Consider the following 20,248-nt stretch of genomic DNA (forward strand, 5'->3'; position numbering starts at 1 on the left):
GACTACAGGTGCCTGCCACCACGCCCGGCTAGTTTTTTGTATTTTTTTAGTAGAGACGGGGTTTCACCGTGTTAGCCAGGATGGTCTCGATCTCCCGACCTCGTGATCCACCCGTCTCGGCCTCCCAAAGTGCTGGGACTACAGGCTTGAGCTGCTGCGCCTGGCCTGGAATATTTTTTAAGTGTCACTACCCAGCTGAAACCCTCAAGGTCTATGGGGCCTAGCCTGACCTGGCACCTGCTCTCCTCTGATTCTGTCTCCTACCATTCTTTCCATTGCTCAATCCTCCAGCCATACTGGCCTCTGTCTTCCCTGAAACCCACCACTCCTGCCTCAAGGCCTTTCCACTTGCTGTAGCCTGTCTAGAAGACTCTCCCCCAGGTACCTGCCCTGACTGACTCCTCAGTATTTAAGTCTCAGTTCCAATGTCCTTTTCTGTTTATTTTATTGTATTTATTTATTTTTGAGACAGTCTCACTCTTGCCCAGACTGTAGTGCAGTGGCGGGATCTCGGCTCACTGCAACCTCTGCCTCCTGGGTTCAAGTGATTCTCCTGCCTCAGCCTCCTGAGTAGCTGGAATTACAGGTGTGTACCACCACACCCGGCTAATTTTTTTGTCCTTTTAGTAGAGACAGGGTTTCACCGTGTTGGCCAGGCTGGTCTCAAACTCCTGACCTCAGTTGATCTGCCCGCCTCGGCCTCCCACAGTGCTGGGATTACAGGCATGAGCCACCGCGCCTGGCCAATTTTATTTTTTTTGTTGTTGTTGTTGAGAGGGAACCTCGCTCTGTCGCCCAGGCTCCATGGAGTGCAGTGGTGCGATCTCAGCTCACTGCAAGCTCCGCCTCCCGGGTTCACACCATTCTCCTGTCTCAGCCTCCTGAGTAGCTGGGACTACAGGCGCCCACCACCACGCCCGGCTAATATTTTTGTATTTTAGTAGAGACAGGGTTTCACCATATTAGCCAGGATGGTCTCGACCTCCTGACCTCGTGACCTGCCTGCCTCGGCCTCCCAAACTGCTGGGATTACAGGCGTGAGCCACCATGCCCGGCCTGATTTTATTTTTTAAAGATGCCTGTCACCAAGGCTGGAGTGCAGTGGCTGGAACATGGCTCACTGCAGCCTCAACCTCCCAGGCTTAAGCAATCCTCCTGTCTTAGCCTCACAATAGCTGGGACCCCAGGTGTGTGTCACCATGCCTGGGTAATTTTCAAAGTTTTTTGTAGAGATGGGATCTTGCCTTGTTGCCCAGGTTGATCCTGAATTCCTGATCACAAGCCATCTTCCTGCCTCCCATAGTGCTGGGATTACAGGTGTGAGCCACTGTGCCCAGCCTATTCTTTTCTTAGAGGGACTTTTCTTGACAACCTAACTAAACCACTCTCCCCTCCGGCCCCACCAAACCTTCCTGTCACGGCTCTAGAGTCTTCACTTCCCAAAATTACATTGTTAGTTTACCTCATCCATGTATTCATCAAATATTTTTTGAAGTCAACTCATAACATGTTCCATGGCCGGGCGCAGTGGCTCAAGCCTGTAATCCCAGCACTTTGGGAGGCCGAGATGGGCGGATCGCAAGGTCAGAAGATCAAGACCATCCTGGCTAACACGGTGAAACCCCGTCTCTACTAAAAAATACAAAGAACTAGCCGGAAGAGGTGGCGGGCGCCTGTAGTCCCAGCTACTCGGGAGGCTGAGGCAGGAGAATGGCGTAAACCCGGGAGGCGGAGCTTGCGGTGAGCTGAGATCCGGCCACTGCACTCCAGCCTGGGCGACAGAGCAAGACTCCGTCTCAAAAAAAAAAACCAACAACAACCAAAAAAACATGTTCCAGGCACTGATTTTGACTCTGGGGATAAACTGGTGAGCAAGATAAAGTTCTTCTCCATTAACTATAGTCCCTAGTACTAGGTTAATACATGTTTGCTGATCAAATGAATGGATACAACCATCTTTTTTTTTTTTTTTTTTTTCTGAGATGGAGTCTCGCTCTGTCATTCAGGCTGGTGTGCAGTGGTGGGATCTTGGCTCACTGCAACTTCCGGCTCCCGGATTCAAGAGATTCTCCTGCCTCAGCCTCCGGAGTAGCTGAGATTACAGGCATGCACCACCACACCAAGCTAATTTTTAATTTTAATTTTAATAGAGACAAGGTTTCACCATGTTGGCCAGGCTGATCTCGAACTCCTGACCTCAAGTGATCTGCCCGCCTTGGCCTCCCAAAGTGCTGGGATTACAGGCGTGAGCCACAGCAATCTTAAAAAGAGGAGTTATTGGCCTTGTTTTCATATGAGGTCATGACTTGTGTGATGGAGCTGGATTTGAACCTGGACCTGACTTCCTTCCCAGTACTTCTCCACCTCACCTCCTTTTTTACTGCCTTCACTCATGGGCTGTTTCTTGGCTAATTCTGTTCTCCCTGCCTGGTGATCCAGGACAGATTCACTGACAGAGTGGGGCCAATGTGAAGAATTCCAGGCTAGGGGAGAAGGAGGTCTGCTTTGAAGTCGAGCCTCTGCAAGATTAAGTGTGATCTTGGAGAGTTCACTATGTTTCTCTGGGCTTCTGATGTCACATTGCCAAAGTAGGAAGAAAGTGCTGTGGAAAGTGTGGGGCTGAACATATGTATGAGGGGCTGTACCTCCAGCCACTGTGGTTCTGCTCTGGGCATCTCCCTGGCTTCCCAGGACTGTGTCCTGGGACTGGCCCCTGCCCCTCTGGGGGCCTCTGCCCACAGCCTTGCCATCCCACTAGCAGCTCTGGGCTCCTGCCTGGCTGCTACAGGCTCTGAGCTCTTTCCCCAGGGAATTACTCTAGCCAGCCAGGAGGCTTACAGGTGGGCACTCTGCCAAGTCTAGTCTGGTGGCCCCTCCACCTACCATCTGGCAGCTGGGACCCCTGCCTTAACTCTGGACTTGGGGGCAGGATGAGTGATCCGCTACTGGATTGAGTATTTTCCTTCCTCCTAATCATACTCTACTGGAGCAGAACACCCACGGACTCCTGGCCGCAGTTTCCTTTCTGTGCCTCTGCACCCCATTTGAGGGGCGGGGTCGGCAGATGGGCGGGATCAGTGGCGAAGGTGGGAGGAGGACCTGGAGAGCAGCCCCTCCCCCTCCTCTGCCTGGAGCCGGCGCTCTGCGGCTGGGCAGGAGGGCTCACATCCCCATAGTGCTGGGTTACAGTGAAGGCACGCCCCGCACTCTGCTCTGGAGACGCTGGGTGGGATAGGGAACATCGCGAGTGGTGCCCGCAGTCATGGTGGTGTTCGTGGGCCGCCACCTCCCGGCGCTCCTAGGGCTATTTAAGAAGGGTGAGTGGGTGTGGCTTGGGGGGAGGGGAGGGATGCTCGATGCCTCCCTTTGCCAGACCCTTATGTAGAATGGGGGATCAAGACTGGGCAAGAGTAATGGGGTGGGGGCTGGGGGCTGATAATGAGGCCAGAATCTCCCGTCCGGCTGTGCTTTTGTCCAGCCGCTTTGTTGCTGCCTTTGTCTGGGCCGTGCTTGTGGCTTGGGAGGATGGATCCAGGTGTCTCTGACCTTGAAGCCTGCAGCCCTCCCGCGAGACTTGCCTCCCTGCCGGGGTACCCACACTTTACTGGGTACAGCCTCCCAGTCAAGATGTACTAGCCTTTCTAGTGTGCCGGGGAGGACGGGACGTGGACAGCCCAGAAGAGAGGAGAGTAGTACCACTGCAAGTTGGGGAGCCTGCTCAGTGAAATCTTGTTTAGAGGCCTGGGAATGGAGAAGTTTTGGAGGGAGGGGCCTGTTCCTCCTTCCTTCTCCTAGGAATTGGGCTTTCAGTCCTGGATTAAGACATAGGGATCAGAGTTTATTGGACTTTTGAGGGTTGGGGGCCCCCAGTCTGAGTGTGATCCATGAGTCCCCTCTGGAAACCTGGAGCAGAGTCCAGGGTCTGTCTGACTCCTATTGCTGGGTGACTTTAGGCAAGGCCTTGCCCCTTTGAACCACTTCCCCACTGGCAAAATCTGGGGATCTAGGACACTGCTCTGGTCAGATCTGTTGGGGGCCTCCTAGCTCTGACCTGTGGGATTCCTGCAGACTCCCTGGGGCAGGAGCTGTGGCTGTTGACGAATGGGCAGAGGGAGGAGGAAAGGCAGGTTTCTGAACTGAGGACCCTGCTCCTGGGGCATGGCCCTTTAAAGGGCTTGTTTTGTTCCTGTCGCTTTATAAGGTGCTACCAAGGTCACATGACCCTTCCAGTGCTTTTGCTTATGTTGTGGGTTTCATTTAAAGGGGGGCTGGGGCTGCAAAGTGCTGACACAGCCCCCCATCCCCAGGATTAGATGGCCAGCCCCTCCACAGGCGGGGCTTGTAACAGGATCCTTTGTAATGGATCTCTGGCTCCTCTGCAGCAGGGGCCAGGGCCAGGGCCAGGGCCTCCAGGAGAGGGGGATACCTGGGACTATTTCCCCAAGAGAGACTGGAGCTCCCTTGGGCGGGTGGAGGGGCCTGGGTCTTTCTTCTCCCCTCCCCTGCCCATCTTTCCACTAAGGGGCAGACACATGGGTGAGTAGGGGACCCAGGAACTTATCTCCCTGGTCTGCATCCCCCAGGATGCAGATTTTCTGGGAATCTGGTTGTAACTCATGCCAGCTCTCCTTCCTGATTTCCCATGGTGTCTTCTTCCTGGACCTGGGTCAAGCGGTGGCATGAAAAGGGTGGTTTGTTTTCCTGTGAAGTGGGGTTTTGGGTATGGAGGCGAGAGCAATGTATTTGCTATGGGCTATGTGTATACTCGGGATGTCTTTTGGGGCCCTGAGTGATGTGTGAGTACACAGTCGTGTATATACTTGGTTACTGTTTGTGTATATACAGAGCAGGGACTGTGGGTGTTGTGTTTACGTGTGGGCTGGGTGTGCTCAGTGTGCGTACCTACGTGTGTTTATACTCAGATGCCCTTTGTTTATATACATGAACGACGTCTGTGGGTGCTGTGTACATACACAGTAGACCTGTGTACCTGTGTGCCCTGTGTGTGGTGCCTTATATGGGGCCCTTTGTGTGGTATGGGTACTTAGATTTATGTACACTTGGGTGTAGTTTGTGTATATGGGGGCTGTGTGTGTTGAGTGTTTACTGCAGAACTGTGGGTTATGTGTCCAGACTGGGGGAAGGGGGCATTGCTTGTATATGCAAGGGCTGTGTGCAGTCTGGGGACCATGGGTGCCCTTGCCATGGTACCTGTGCACCTGCAGGGCCCAGATGCCTTTGCCTCATTTCCCTTCCTGCTCCCTCCCACTAGGCTCTGCCAAGGCTGAGAATGACAAACGTCTAAGTGTAGGGCCCAGCCAGGGGCCAGGGTCTGCAGTGGATGAGCACCAGGACAATGTCTTCTTCCCCAGTGGGCGACCCCCGCACCTGGAAGAGCTGCACACTCAGGCCCAGGAGGGGCTCCGCTCCCTACAACACCAAGGTAACCTTCCTCTCCACTCCACTCCTCTCTCCTCCCTCCAGTGCTGCATTGTCAGCTCTCAAGGTCAGGGGCCTAACTCAACAAACCCTTCTGGTGTCTTCCAGAGAAACAGAAACTGAACAAGGGCGGCTGGGACCATGGAGACACCCAGAGTATCCAGGTGAGCCCTGTCTCCAACTCAGTCCTGACTCTTCTCTACCTGCTTGACCCCTGGCAAGGATATCTTGGAACATTTCTGGGTCTCAGTTTCTTTCCTCTATCACAAAAGGCTACACTAAATGACCCCTGAGGGCCAGTCCAGGGTTTCTCAGTGCTAGGTGATGCCGGAGGGGATATGTGACTCAAAAGTTCAAGTGAGAGGCTAGACATGGTGACTCACACCTGTAACCCCAGCACTTTGGGACACCAAGGTGGGTGGATCACTTGAGGTCAGGAGTTGGAGACCAGCCTGGCCAAAATGGTGAAACCCTGTCTCTACCAAAAATACAAAAACTAGCCAGGTATGGTGGGAAGTACCTATAATCCCAGCTGCTTGAGAGGCTGAGGCAGGATAATCGCTTGAACTCAGGAGGCGGAGGTTGCGGTGAGCCAAGATTTCGCTACTGCACTCCAGCCTGGGCGACAGATTCGTCTCAAAAATAAAAAACGTTCCACTGGGGAGCCTTGAGGAGGCAGCCCCACCCAGATCAGGGCCTGATCTCCTTCTACCCTGATAGTCCTCGCGGACGGGGCCGGATGAAGACAACATCTCCTTCTGCAGCCAGACCACCTCCTATGTGGCTGAGAGCTCCACAGCAGAGGACGCGCTCTCCATCCGCTCGGAGATGATCCAGCGCAAAGGTGGATTCACGGGCAGGGGAGAGGGACGGGGGGCACCGCCGGGTCCCAGCGTCTGTAGCTTCTTTTCCTCCTTATCCAGTGTTTCGCCAGGCTCTCTGATTCAATGAATTCGGGAAACACGGTACCCTGTGTCCTCTTGCACATTCATGATACACACTAACTATAAAGCAGTTTAAGAGTTAGAAAATCTTAACTGTTGGAGGCCTGGTGTAACTACGTGCCAGCTGTGTGACCTTGGGAAAACCCTTAACCTCTCTGAACTTCTGTTTGATACTCTCTAAAAATGAGGATAAGTACCTTATTGGAATGAATGCCAAATGTTTAGCATGCTGACTAACACATAATAATATGTTTACTAAATAATAAGCTATCACTAAAGGGAAATTACCATCGTTGACTTAGTAGCCTTCCAGACGTCTTACAGAAAAGAAGCCTCTAGCTTTGTTTAACCTAGCCTTGCCCATACCTACTGGACTGCGGAAATCATTTCTCGCAGAGCTCTTACTACAAAAGTAGTGCCCTGCAGAATGTGCCCTGAGTCCTTTGCTGTAACAGTTTTTCTCCCCCGACCGGCCCCCAGGCTCCACCTTCCGACCCCATGACTCATTTCCCAAATCTGGAAAGTCAGGGCGGCGTCGGCGGGAGCGGCGGAGCACTGTGCTAGGACTCCCGCAGCATGTGCAGAAGGAGCTCGGTGAGGCCTGGTTTAGGAGGGCAGTGGTGGTGGGTGGGGAGCCTTGGTCATCCCTCTCTGCTGACCCCACCTCCTCCCTGTCCCTTCCAGGCCTGCGGAATGAGCGTGAGGCACCAGGCACGCCCCGGGCTCCTGGTGCACTGGATGCTGTACGCATCCCCACAGTGGACGGCCGCCCCCGAGGCACCTCAGGGATGGGGGCCCGGGTGTCCCTGCAGGCGCTGGAGGCAGAGGCGGAGGCTAGTGCTGAGACAGAGGCCATGCTGCAGCGCCACATTGACCGTGTCTACCGGGATGACACCTTTGTTGGCCGGTCCACGGGTGCCCGGCCCCCACCATTGACCCGGCCCATGTCCTTAGCAGTGCCTGGATTGACAGGAGGGGCAGGGCCTGCAGAGTCCCTGAGCCCGGCCATGTCCATCTCCCCCCAGGCCACCTACCTGTCGAAGTTGATTCCACATGCTGTGCTGCCGCCCACAGTGGACGTGGTGGCCCTGGGCCGCTGCAGCCTGCGCACACTAAGCCGCTGCAGCCTGCACTCGGCCAGCCCAGCCTCAGTCCGCTCGCTGGGGCGCTTCTCCTCGGTCTCCAGCCCACAGCCCCGCAGCCGCCACCCGTCCTCCTCCAGTGACACCTGGAGCCACTCTCAATCCTCCGACACCATTGTGTCTGACGGTTCCACCCTCTCCTCTAAGGGTGGCTCTGAGGGCCAGCCGGAGGGCTCTATGGCTAGCAATAGCATGGCACCCCCTCCCCAGGGAGGCAGTGGGAGGGGCTCCCCCAGTGGGGGCAGCACCGCTGAGGCCTCAGACACACTCAGCATTCGGAGCAGTGGGCAGTTGTCTGGCCGGAGTGTGTCCCTACGTAAGCTGAAGCGGCCTCCACCCCCTCCCCGCCGGACCCACTCCCTCCATCAGCGGGGCTTAGCAGTGCCTGATGGGCCCTTAGGGTTGCCCCCTAAGCCTGAGCGTAAGCAGCAGCCCCAGCCGCCTCGGCCACCCACCACTGGTGGCTCAGAAGGGGCGGGGGCAGCACCCTGTCCACCCAACCCAGCAAACAACTGGGTACCTGGCTTGTCTCCGGGTGGCTCCCGGCGCCCCCCACGCTCCCCAGAACGGACGCTTTCACCTTCCAGTGGATACTCGAGCCAAAGTGGTACTCCCACCCTCCCTCCCAAGGTCCTGGCAGGTCCCCCTGCTTCCCCAGGCAAGGCCCAGCCCCCTAAACCAGACCGTGTCACGTCCCTTCGCTCCCCTGGGGCCTCCGTCTCCTCTTCCCTCACATCTCTATGTTCCTCTTCCTCTGACCCAGCCCCCTCAGACCGCTCTGGGCCACAGATGTTGACCCCCCTGGGTGACAGGTTTGTCATACCTCCTCACCCCAAGGTGCCTGCCCCCTTCTCTCCACCTCCCTCCAAGCCCAAGAGCCCTAACCCAGCTGCCTCTGCTCCAGCCGCCCCTGCTATGGTTCCTGGGCCTGTTTCTACCACTGATGCCAGTCCCCAGTCCCCTCCCACTTCCCAGACAACCTTGACCCCACTGCAGGAGTCTCCTGTCATCTCCAAAGACCAGTCACCCCCACCATCCCCACCCCCATCTTATCATCCACCCCCACCACCCACTAAGAAGCCAGAGGTGGTTGTGGAGGCACCATCTGCCCCAGAGACTGCTGAGGAGCCCCTCCAAGATCCCAACTGGCCCCCACCCCCACCCCCTGCCCCTGAGGAGCAGGACCTGTCCATGGCTGACTTCCCCCCACCTGAGGAGGCCTTTTTCTCTGTGGCCAGCCCTGAGCCTGCAGGCCTTTCAGGCTCCCCAGAGCTTGTCAGCTCCCCGGCTGCTTCGTCCTCCTCAGCTACTGCTTCGCAGAGTCAGCCCCAGGGTAGCCCAGACCCTCCTCCAGCTCTGCCAGCCCCAGCTCCTGCTAGTTCTGCCCCAGGGCATGTGGCCAGGCTCCCTCAGAAGGAACCGGTGGGCTGCAGCAAGGGCGGTGGGCCTCCCAGGGAGGACGTAGGTGCACCCCTGGTCACGCCTTCGCTCCTGCAGATGGTGCGGTTGCGCTCTGTGGGTGCTCCAGCAGGGGCTTCCACCCCAGCACTGGGGCCATTGGCCCCCCAGAAACCACTACGAAGGGCCCTGTCAGGGCGGGCCAGCCCAGTGCCTGCCCCCTCCGCAGGGCTCCATGCTGCCGTCCGACTCAAGGCCTGCAGCCTGGCCGCCAACGAAGGCCTCTCAAGTGCCCAGCCCAACGGACCGCCTGAGGCAGAACCACGGCCTCCCCAGTCCCCTGCCTCGACGGCCAGCTTCATCTTCTCCAAGGGCACTAGGAAGCTGCAGCTGGAGCGGCCCATGTCCCCTGAGACCCAGGCTGACCTCCAGCGGAATCTGGTGGCAGAACTCCGGAGCATCTCAGAGCAGCGGCCACCCCAGGCCCCAAAGAAGTCACCTAAGGCTCCCCCGCCTGTGGCCCGCAAGCCATCTGTGGGAGTCCCCCCATCCGCCTCCCCCAGTTACCCTCGAGCTGAACCCCTTACTGCTCCTCCCACCAATGGGCTCCCTCACACCCAGGACAGGACTAAGAGGGAGCTGGCGGAGAATGGAGGTGTCGTGCAGCTGGTGGGTCCAGAGGAGAAGATGGGCCTCCCGGGCTCAGGTACAGTGGGCAGTGCTAGGGTGGGGTCCCATTGCTGATGATGGGAAGTGGGAATCTGAAGTCCCGTCATGGGGTATTTGCTCTTGGATCTTTAACTTTTATGGTCTGAGAATGCCTGGGAAGGGCCAGCTATCACCCTTGCTGGGCCCCAGAGGAGGAGAATGGTGTGAGTGTCAGGCCTACTGTTTCTGAATTCCAAGGTTCAATAGTCAAATTCCTGGCTAATTTTGTATCTTTCCCTGCCCTTCCTAGCTACATTGTAAAGTGTGGGGCAGTGACACCTATATTATAGTGTCTGAACATTTGTAGGGTGTCCAGCCCAGTGCTGCAGGCATAGTAAAAGGGGTAACAAGGTTAGGTGAGGGTATGCCTTGTTGGGCTCTTAGTGCCAGAACTAAGCCAGAAGGCCCCTTGCTAAGTGTCCCTTCTTTTTCTCCCCCAGACTTACAGAAAGAGCTGGCCTGACCACCAGGCACCTCACTGGCACTGCTGACCCATCCCAGAAACACAATCTCAGGGACCCGAGCAGCTCCAAGGACGAGAGGATACAGCAGACACAACCTAATAGAGAGGGCGCCTGCAGCCTTAACCTCCACGGCCTTCGATATTTATGCAAGCCTGGTGTTGCTCCTGTCCTCCGAACCATCCCGCGCTCATGCCTTTTCCCGAATGGGGTCACCTCCGGCAGTTGCCGCTTCAGTCTTGGCCTTAGCCTCATCTTGAAGGAGGTAGCTGGCGGGAGAGGGTGGCTGCGCCCCCTGCTGGCCCTGAGGCCGCAGAGTTGGGAGCAGGACACCTCATCTGAGTTTCATTTTTTTTTCATGTCCAAACCATGCACATACTATAGTCCAGAATCAAAGCACTTTTGAAAAGTGGCTGCATGGCCATCCTCCAGGGCCCAGGAAGTTGCATTCCAAGGGCCTGTTTACATGGCAGCAGAATCCATCCCCAGCAGCCAGCCCATAGCTTGAGACCAGTCTGTGCCCTCCTGCCCAATCCAGTTTACTCCTTCTCTTGCTTGGTTCCTGGAGGTGGCCAAGTCATTTTGTTCCCACAGGCTTCTCTAGGCTGGGGGCAGGGGTGGGGCTGTGGAATTCCAAAGCACAAAAGGTGCAGAGAGGATTAGCCTTCCTGTGCCTCAACTCACCAACCACCCTCCTGCCTTCCAGTTCTGCCAGGTGCTCCATGCTGGGGACAAGTAGGAGACTGCCAGGGCCCAAAGAGATGGGTGAGCAGAAGAGCAGTAGAGTCATCTCGGGGCACTTGGCAGTGTCAAGCACCTGCCCCTTGCCTCCTTGACCACACTGGGGTGGGTGGGCACCCAGCACTTCAGAGGCAGGAGCCTTTGGGCTGAGCAAGCACCGAGGAGGTGGATGGAAGGGAGCATCTGGAAGGGGAGAGCTTCCTTGAGCAGTAGGCCCAGGCCTGGCCCTCCACACTTCATTCTCTGACCTTTCTCTCTCCTCGTGTCGGTGGATGTCCTTTCTGCAGCTGCTTTTCAGCACAGGTGGTTCCACTGGGAGGAGCTAATGCCGAGTGACAAGGATGGGAAGCCACAGGTGCATACTCAAGTCTTCCCTAGTCAGTGAGGGACATCCAGTGCTCCTAGGGCAGGCTGGGTCGTGGTCCCCTAGGTATCAGCCTTTCTTACTGCACTCTCCTCCAGGAATGTTAACCTTTCTATTTTCAGCCTGTGCCACCTGTCTAGGCAAGCTGGCTTCCCCACTGGCCCCTGTGGGTCCACAGCAGCGTGGCTGCCCCCCAGGGCCACCCCTTCCTTCTTGATCCTCTTTCCTCAACAGTGACTTGGGCTTGAGTCTGGCAAGGAACCTTGCTTTTAGCTTCACCACTAAAGAGAGAGGTTGACATGACCTCTCCGCCCCCTCACCAAGGCTGGGAACAGAGGGGATGTGGTGAGAGCCAGGTTCTCCTCTGGCCCTCTCCAGGGTGTTTTCCGCTGGTCACTACCATCTTCTCCTCGTAGCTAGTCAATCAATATTCTTCCCTTGCCTGTGGGCAGTGGAGAGTGCTGCTGGGTGTACGCTGCACCTGCCCACTGAGTTAGTAAAGAGGATAATCGGTGAGCACTGTTCTGCTCAGAGCTCCTGATCTACCCCACCCCCTAGGATCCAGGACTGGGTCAAAGCTGCATGAAACCAGGCCCTGGCAGCAGCAACCTGGGAATGGCTGGAGGTGGGAGGGAGCCTGACTTCTCTTTCCCTCTGCCTCCTCCAACGTTACTGGAACTCTTCATCCTGTTAGATCTTCTGAGCTTGTTTCCCTGCTGGGTGGGACAGAGGACACAAGGAGAAGGGAGGGTCTAGAAGAGGCAACCCTTCTTTGTCCTCTGAGGTAAATGAGCTTGACCTAGAGCAAATGGAGAGACCAAAAGCCTCTGATTTTTAATTTCCATAAAATGTTAGAAGTATATATATACATATATATATTTCTTTAAATTTTTGAGTCTTTGATATGTCTGAACAAAAAATCCATTCCCTCTGCCCTGAAGCCTGAGTGAGACACATGAAAAAAACTGTGTTTCATTTAAAGGGGTTAATTAAATGATTGAAACTTGGCTGTGCCTATTGCTTCTTAATGCGGGGGGGACAGGGCAGTGGCCTGGGCCCACATTTAGAAGGGAAAATGTTTTGCCTGCTGCACACATCGGACCCAAGTATGGGCCTCTTCCGCCTAGTACTGCCAAAGGGACTGTCAAGGTGTTTTGTCCATCTTATACCCCCCACCCCCCCATTACAGGGTAAAGGAACCCCAGACCAGGCGAGGGGCCATCAGCTGCCTCACACTTGTGTTCTCTCCTGAGATGGTACAGCTTACATCCAGACACCCTTGTTCAGACATTTTATTTGAATTTATGACAACGATGGGGATTGAACCGAGATGCCTTATGGAGAAGTACCCCACCCTCTCTGAAGACAGAATCACTCCCTGCCATTCATTCCGCCTGATGCTAACATGCAGCTGGTTTAGGGAATGTCCCAGGCTAGCTGGATCAAGGGAAATTCCAAGAGCCCTGGGGCAGGCCCTGCCCCCCAGTGCCAAGCCTCAGTGTAAGCAGACGTTGGGAAAGCTGCCAACCACTTGGTAGACCACTAGGTTCTCTGTTTTCCCTTCCCTTTCCTTTTCAAATCCCACAGTTTCCTGTTGGGGAGAAGCTGTAATTAGCCCAGTCCAGGTACTGGATCCCAGCTAGAGGCGCAGCTGCTGGGATAACTCCAAGAAAACCTGGGCACCAGTATTTTTCCAATTACAAGGACTGTGGCATAAATTTTTAAATGAGTTATACTGAAACCAGATTTCTCCAGCTGCCAAGGGAAGAAGGTAGGGCTGGACTCCCTGCTGCGGCCCAGCCCTTGTTAGGGGTCGGTCTCTCACTGCAGCCAGACAGGATGATCCTGGGTTCCGGGGAGGGTGAGCTGCCCATTGCTGATTTCTGCACCGAATAAAGAGTCCAAACCCGCTGCTTCCATGTCCTGAGAGATGGGCAGATGGGTGATGGATGGAGCAGACTGCAGAGAGCAGGTGACACGGTGGTGGAAGAAGGGAGGAAGATGCTGGGCTGGCTAGCTAATGTTCCCCCCTTTCAGCGATTTACAGGAAATGGACCCCAGCTTGGTCATGAAGTTGGTTTGCTTCCACTGTGCGATGCACTCCTCAGAAATTTTACAGTCAGCCTGGACAAGATAGATAAAAATGATTTTAATGATGGTGGTGGGACTGCAAGAAAACCCTTTTTTTTTTTTTTTTTTTTTGAGGCAGAGTTTTGCTCTTGTTGCCCAGGCTGGAGTGCAATGGCGTGATCTCGGCTCACCACAACCTCTGCCTCCCAGGTTCAAGTGATTCTCCTGCCTCAACCTCCTGAGTAGCTGGCACTACAGGCAGGCACCACCACACCCAGCTAATTTTGTATTTTTACTAGACATGGGGTTTCTCCATGTTGGTCAGGCTGGTCTTGAACTCCCGACCTCAGGTGATCCACCTGCCTTGGCCTCCCAAAGTGCTGGGATTACAGGCGTAAGCCACCACGCCCAGCCTGAAAACTCTCTTATATACCAGTAGGGTAAGCTGGCTCAGCTTTTCTAAGAGATGTTTGTCAAAAGCTTTCACATTCATCTTTTGACTCAAGTAAGTTCATTTTAGGGAGTTAGTTTAAGAAAATAAACCTAAGTGCAAAGGCCTATGCACCAAGACATCTGTCACAGTCACATCATTCTAACAGTGAAAAACAACAACCTCAATGTCTAGTAAGAGTTTAGATTTTGATAATTATGGTAGAATACTATACAGTGCAACCCCTCGATTTTTTTTTTTTTTTTTTTTGAGATGGAGTTTTGCTCCTATTGCCCAGGCTGGAGTGCAATAGCGTGATCTCGGCTCACCACAGCCTCTACTTCCCAGGTTCAAGCGATTCTCCTGCCTAAGCCTCCTAAGTAGCTGGGATTACAGGCATATGCCACCATGCCTGGCTAATTTTGTATTTTTAGTAGAGACGGGGTTTCTCCATGTTGGTCAGGTTGGTCTCGAACTCCCGCCCTCAGGCGATCTGCCTTCCTCAGCCTCCCAAAGTGCTAGGATTAGAGGCGTGAAAGAAATCATGGCCAGGAGGCTCGGCGCAGTGGCTCATGCCTGTAATCCCAGCGCTTTGGGAGGCCCAGGTGGGTGGATCACGAGGTCAGGAGCTTGAAACCAGCCTGGCCAACATGGTGAAACCCCATCTCTACTAAAAATACAAAAATCAGCTGCATGTGGTGGCAGGCACCTGTAATCCCAGCTACTTAGGAGGCTGAGGCAGGAGAATTGCTTGAACCTGGGAGGCGGAGGTTGCAGTGAGCTGAGATTGTGCCACTGCACTCCAGCCTGGGCGACAAAGCAAGACTCCATCTAGGAAAAATAAAAAAATAAAATAAAATAAAATAAAATAAAAATCATGGCCAGGTACAGTAGCTCATGCCTATAATTCCAGTGCTTTGCAAGGCTGAGGTGGGAGAATCACTTGAGTCCAGGAGGTTTACAGGCTTGAGGTTACAGGGAGCTATGATGGTACCACTGTAATCCAGCTTGGGTGAGAGTGAGACCCTGTTTCTAATTAATAAACAGCATTTAGTATGACAAACTGTAAACGTATTATCACTCCAAGCATAGCAAAAGACCAGAAGGAAATAATCACTAATGACATTCTTTAGTATCTCTAGGTGGCAGGACTAGGATATTGTGGTTTTTCTGTTTGTTTTTCTCCTATATTTTAGATGTTTTCTACCATGAAAATTTATTTTATAGCCAGAAAAAAGAGATTCACAAAGTCAGCCTAGAAAACCAGGAAAGGAGGGAGTAGGCAAAGCAAATGGTCTCATGCAAGAGGATGGAGAGTAGAAACGACTCTCAGTGTCCTCCAGAAGCACTTACCTATCTCACTGAAGAAACACGGTATTAACTAGAAAGAGTCACCCGTAAGTGTTAGTTCCATGAGGAGAGTCAACTCCTACTGCTTTATTCATTGAGGTAGGCCAAGCACCCAGAATACTGCCTGACACCTACATTATGGACTCAGCATTCGTTAAATGAATGAATGAATAAATTCAAGGATCACTGGGGAAGGCCAGATCTTCATTGTCCAGAAAGCAAGGAGACAACGAGTGCTCTAAACTCAAGGTGGGCAGGAGGGACCCTGGGAAGGTTTTGATCCTGGCCTTATCATTTCTTTTCTTTTTTTTTTTTTGAGACGGAGTTTCACTCTTGTTGCCCAGACTGGAGTGCAATGGCACGATCTTGGCTCACTGCAACCTCTGCCTCCCAGGTTCAAGCAATTCTCCTGCCTCGGCCTCCGGAGTAGCTGGCATTACAGGCACCCACCACCATGCCCGGCTAATTTTTTGTATTTTTAGTAGAGATAGGGTTTCACCACGTTGGCCAGGCTGGTCTTGAATTCCTGACCTCAGGTGATCTGCCTGCCTTGGCCTTCCAACGTGCTGGGATTACAGGAGTGAGCCACCGCACCTGGCCCTGCCCTCATTATTTCTGGTGACCCTATGTGGCCTTGTCAGGTAACCTGCCAGGTAAAATGGGGATAATCTCCTATCACAGACTGAAGATCAAATGAAGAAATGTCTGAAGTCCCTCACACAGGGCCTCAAATGATCTGTCGGAGATGTAATGCAAGGTCCTAAGACCCCCATGCTCCTCAGGCACCTTGAATTCAGAAAGATCTGGAAAGGAGGAGGAAGAGAGGGACTCAAATGCAGGAAGTCCCAACAGAGAGGGGCAGCTATGGCTTCAGTAACAGGACAGTCTGGAGACACAGTCCAGGCAGCCCAGCCAAGAAGGAGAACAATTACAGCTTTTTACCTGCAACTTCTCGAAGACTTTCTTCTTGGGCTTGAGCTCCTCATCTGGTTGGCCCTTTTCATAGCCCTTCACAAACACGCGCTCACCAGGAGCAGAGCCTACCGGAGGGTCCAGAGGTTCAACCTGGCGGTTTATCCCTTCTCTGGGAAGACACACAGGACAAGGGAAGGGTGAGGTTATGGATGGGTTCCAGTGACTGTGGAGGCCAAAGCAATCTGGGCCTTTACACAGGGGCCCTGATGGGATTTAGGGCATCCTCAGTACCAGAGCCCCAGGAGGTCCTCTTATCTTGCTACATCTCTGCACATCACCAGGGTTAGATTAACCCAGGCTATACCAAAATTGTGTGTCAGGAGAGATACCAAAATCTGTGTTTCTAGGGGAGGAAGTATAAAATAACATAGCAAGGACTTTATAGACATCAAAACTGGGATTTGAATCCCTGCACCACTCCTTACTAGCAGTAAGACTTGGACATGTACTGGTTTGAGCCCTCCATTTCTATTTTAACAAAATTAACTGTAGGTAAAATGCTTCATTCACAGTACTTGTACAGTAAGTCCTTCATGCATCAACTTTTGGCATCAGCGAGGAAGAGGCACGTGTTCTCACAGCTTCCACCTGGTGTGTGGAAGGACTTCATATGGGCTGATTTCCCACTCTTCCTGGCCTCCCCAGGTCCTGTGCCCCACCCCAAGTCCTCACTCACATAGAAGCACACAGAAGCATGCCTTGGGACTCGACTCCTCTCATCTTCTGGGGTTTCAGGTTGCAGAGCACCACTACCAGCCTGTCCTGCAGTTCCTCTTTGGGCACGAACTGTACCAGGCCGCTCACCACAGTCCGTGGTTCAGCTTCCCCCACGTCAATCTTCTCCACATATAGGCTGTCTGCATCTGGGTGCTGCCAGGGAGACGTCAGGAGGAAGAGCATCATTATCCATTAGAAAAGCAGCCTGGTGAACTCTTGGATTCCAGAAAAGAGCACCCACTCCTTACAGAGGCCCTGGAAGGACCCCCTAGAGCTAACTTTCTTTCTGGGTCCCAGACAGCAGACAGGAGAATGGGCTCTGAAGGTATATTCTGCTCTCAACTGAGGCCAGATTTGAGTAAAATGGACCTAGATGCTCGTGTTAAGAGGTGGAAGGATCTCTAATAGAGATTAAACGACCCAGACTGTCTAGATGGCTACCATTATGGTGCACGTGCTGCACCAGACAGGTCCTAGGTGGGCTGGGAGATGGGAGGGGGACAATTGCTGGCCTTGCCATCTGATGCAGGAGCACCAGAATTGATCTCAGGGTGGTTTTGGTGGTTGAGGTACACAGTGAGAAGCAAATCAATGCTGAAGGGAAAAAAAGCCCAGAACAATGGTCCCAGGCCACTGGGTGCATAACCTTCTGTCTCTGGGAAAAAGGAAGTCGTCTTCCCTCTACCACTTTCTGAAGCGGGCAAAGTGGCTCATCCAAGATGAGGCCTGTAGCTAGTCCAGACAAGCTGATGGGGATCAGATGAGTCCATCAGACCAGATTTAACAGATAAACAAGTTCCCTCTGACTAACATCCGTCCCCCATGCCGAGTTCCTGGCTGTGTTTGGTTGCGTAATGTCCACAGGCGACAATCGCAACAGAAAGCCTGATGCCTGGAATTAGACACCTGCACTCTGACTTGCAATATGACCTCAGGATGTTACTTCCCATCTCCAGGCCACGTTTCCTCCGGATGGAAACAGACAAACCTGACCCCATCTGCCTCTCTGAGATGTGGTGAAAAATGAGTACCTTCTCCACAGTGATGATTTTCCCCACACGGATATCCAGCCGGGATGGGATAATCTCCTCTGGTTCTGAATTCTTGGCAGGGCCTTTGGCCATTGGCTCTAGGAATGAGAAGAACCCCATGAGGTAGAATTCTTCCCTGTGGCAGATCAGCTGCTGATCACACCACGTGAAGACACTGATATTAGGTAAGATTTAGCAAAGAATCCCCAGAGTCTACTGAGTTATAACTTCTTTAATACTGGGTTGGCAACCTTTCAGACATGACAAACCTGATTTTCATCTGTTCTCTCCCTCAATTATTAGACTAGAGGGGAGGGAGCAGTAGTAACTTTGCCTCCTTTAGGTATTTCCATTCATGCATTCTATATAGAATTTGCTGAGTCTTGGCCAGGTGTGGTGGCTCACACTTGTAATTCTAGCACTTTGGGAGGCCAAGGCGGGAGGATTGCTTAAGCCCAGGAGTTAAAGATCAGCCTGGGCAACAGAGCCAGACCGTCTCTTTTTGAAAAATTAAAAAAAAAAAAAAAAAAAAAAATTTTACTCAGTTACTTAGTTTTTTTCTAGAAGGGTCGCACAAAGCTATCAATGACAGTTATCTCAGCATTTTGCATAAGTGGATGGCCAACTAAGAGCTAGGCCTATGCACATAGAAGGAAACTGGGAGAATCTAAAGATAAGCTTCTCTAAGCTCTGCAGGCTCTGCCCAACAGCTGTATAAGAGACTGTCTATATACCAGTTGGGTATAATAGGTCTAACCTAATTTCTATCATTTTTCCTTTTTTGAGACATAGAGTCTCACTCTGTTGCCCAGGCTGGAGTGCAGTGGTGCAATCATGGTTCACTGCAGTGTCAACTTCCCCATGCTCAGGTGATCCTCTCACCTCAGCCTCCCAAGTAGCTGGGACTACAGGCATGTGCTACTATGCCCGGCTAATTTTTTTTTTTTGGGGGGGGCGGGTAGAGACTGGGTTTTGATCTCTAACTTTTGGGCTCAAGTGATCCACCTGCCTCAGCCTTCCAAAGTGTTAAGATTACAGGTGTAAGCAACTGTGTCTGGCCCCAGTCACTATCTTTAATGAAGAGGCAGATTTAGCAAACAGACTAGAAGAACCAAAGTATATATCTTACACCAGCAGCTCTCAGCAATGCTGGTACAAAAGGATGTGATCACTTCCTGGTGTTCACCAAACCCAAATCAAAATGACTCAAGTTCCATTCTAGGAGCCAGTAGGACGTGACATTCCTGCACTCAGACCCCCTGGGTTGTTGTGCCCTCAACTGAAGACAGGCATTTTTCCAAGGCTCATTGACAAGCTCCCTCTCCTGATGACATCGGCCCCTTTCCGGCTGGCCTTACTCTGCTTCGAGGGATCTGGGTAGGCAGCACTGGCCAGTTTCTTCAGGGCAGGGGTATTAAATTTTTCCCGGATTGGATCCAGCAACTTGTTCAGCGCGACTTCAACAGAATTCTTTAGGTCTCCAGGATGTACAACCTGCAGAATCAAACAAGACCTAGTGAGATAAGGTCTAGAACAGGGCACAGGACACCTGAATCCAAGAAAGTAGGATCAAGGGAGTTTTTCCCAACAGTCTTATTTGATCCTTGTGATAATCTTGTGAGGCAGGTAGAAGAGAGAAGGGAAAACACATTCAGAAAGACTAACGTGTCCGAAATCCAAGTCTTTTGATTCTGAAATCTATACTAACTTGAGGGTGTTTAGGAGCTGAATGTATTTGTTAGTCTAATTCTTCTAGTCCCTCCATTTATGCTTAGAGTAGGGTCACAGACCAAGTGGTATTTACAAGCATAGAAACATTCACATAGGTAATCCAAGGCCTAAAGATAACCTGAGGGAGAGAGCTGAGTAAGAAGAAAGAGCAAGGGCTTTGGAGTTCGACAGACCCAGATTAGATTCCCAGCTAGCTGTGTGTGACTCCAAACTAGGCACATAACCCCTCTAAGCTTTGGCTGATTCTTTTCTTTTCTTTTCTTTTTGTAGAGACAGGATCTCGCTATGTTACCCAGGCTGATCTTGAACTCCTGGGTTCAGGCAATCTGCCTGCCTCTGCCTCCCAAAGTGCTGGGATTACAGGCACGAGCCAATGCACTTGGCCAGTGTTGGCTTTGTTACTTATAAAGTGAGGCTAATAATAGCTATATCTCACAGGATGGGGATGAGGGTTAAATCACTGAATGTGGGTGAAAATGATAACACTGCTGGTACATGGTGATAGTTCAGTAATTCCATTTTGTTCTTTGTGTCCTGTGACTGCCCTTTTTTTGAGTCTTGCTCCGTTGCCCAGGCTGGGGTGCAGTGGTGCAATTTCAGCTCACTGCAACCTCCGCCTCCCGGGTTCAAGCGATTCTCCTGCCTCAGCCTCCTGAGTAGCTGGGACTACAGTCGCATGGAGCCATGCCCAGCTAATTTTTTGTATTTTAGTACAGACAGGGTTTCACCGTGTTGCCCAGACTGGTC

The 20,248-nt window shown here is 52.7% G+C and overlaps 2 protein-coding genes across 4 annotated transcripts in view; one reads left to right on the forward strand and one right to left on the reverse strand.

Moving 5' to 3' along the window:
* Positions 1-12,205, forward strand: part of KIAA1522 (KIAA1522 ortholog) — a 22,437-nt gene extending 10,232 nt beyond the window's left edge. The window contains exons 1-7 of one of the 3 annotated variants that reach the window (XM_011974070.1): positions 3,129-3,317; positions 5,273-5,443; positions 5,548-5,603; positions 6,160-6,283; positions 6,864-6,977; positions 7,068-9,629; positions 10,072-12,205. In XM_011974070.1, coding sequence (XP_011829460.1) covers positions 3,263-3,317; positions 5,273-5,443; positions 5,548-5,603; positions 6,160-6,283; positions 6,864-6,977; positions 7,068-9,629; positions 10,072-10,094 — 3,105 coding nt within the window. In that variant the 5' untranslated portion in view covers positions 3,129-3,262 and the 3' untranslated portion in view covers positions 10,095-12,205. Of the gene's footprint in view, positions 1-3,128; positions 3,318-5,272; positions 5,444-5,547; positions 5,604-6,159; positions 6,284-6,863; positions 6,978-7,067; positions 9,630-10,071 lie in introns of those variants that run through there. The other 2 variants (XM_011974068.1, XM_011974071.1) reach the window with 2 other exon arrangements.
* A 268-nt stretch (positions 12,206-12,473) lies between these two features.
* Positions 12,474-20,248, reverse strand: part of YARS (tyrosyl-tRNA synthetase) — a 77,896-nt gene continuing 70,121 nt past the window's right edge. Inside the window, exons 9-13 of the mRNA XM_011974074.1 lie at positions 19,129-19,264; positions 17,771-17,868; positions 16,699-16,892; positions 15,990-16,131; positions 12,474-13,321 (exon numbers count right to left, since the gene is read on the reverse strand). Coding sequence (XP_011829464.1) covers positions 13,211-13,321; positions 15,990-16,131; positions 16,699-16,892; positions 17,771-17,868; positions 19,129-19,264 — 681 coding nt within the window. The 3' untranslated portion in view covers positions 12,474-13,210. The remainder of the gene's footprint in view (positions 13,322-15,989; positions 16,132-16,698; positions 16,893-17,770; positions 17,869-19,128; positions 19,265-20,248) is intronic.

The sequence above is a fragment of the Mandrillus leucophaeus genome, unplaced genomic scaffold (assembly GCF_000951045.1).
Source record: "Mandrillus leucophaeus isolate KB7577 unplaced genomic scaffold, Mleu.le_1.0 Scaffold141, whole genome shotgun sequence".
NCBI lineage: Eukaryota > Metazoa > Chordata > Mammalia > Primates > Cercopithecidae > Mandrillus > Mandrillus leucophaeus.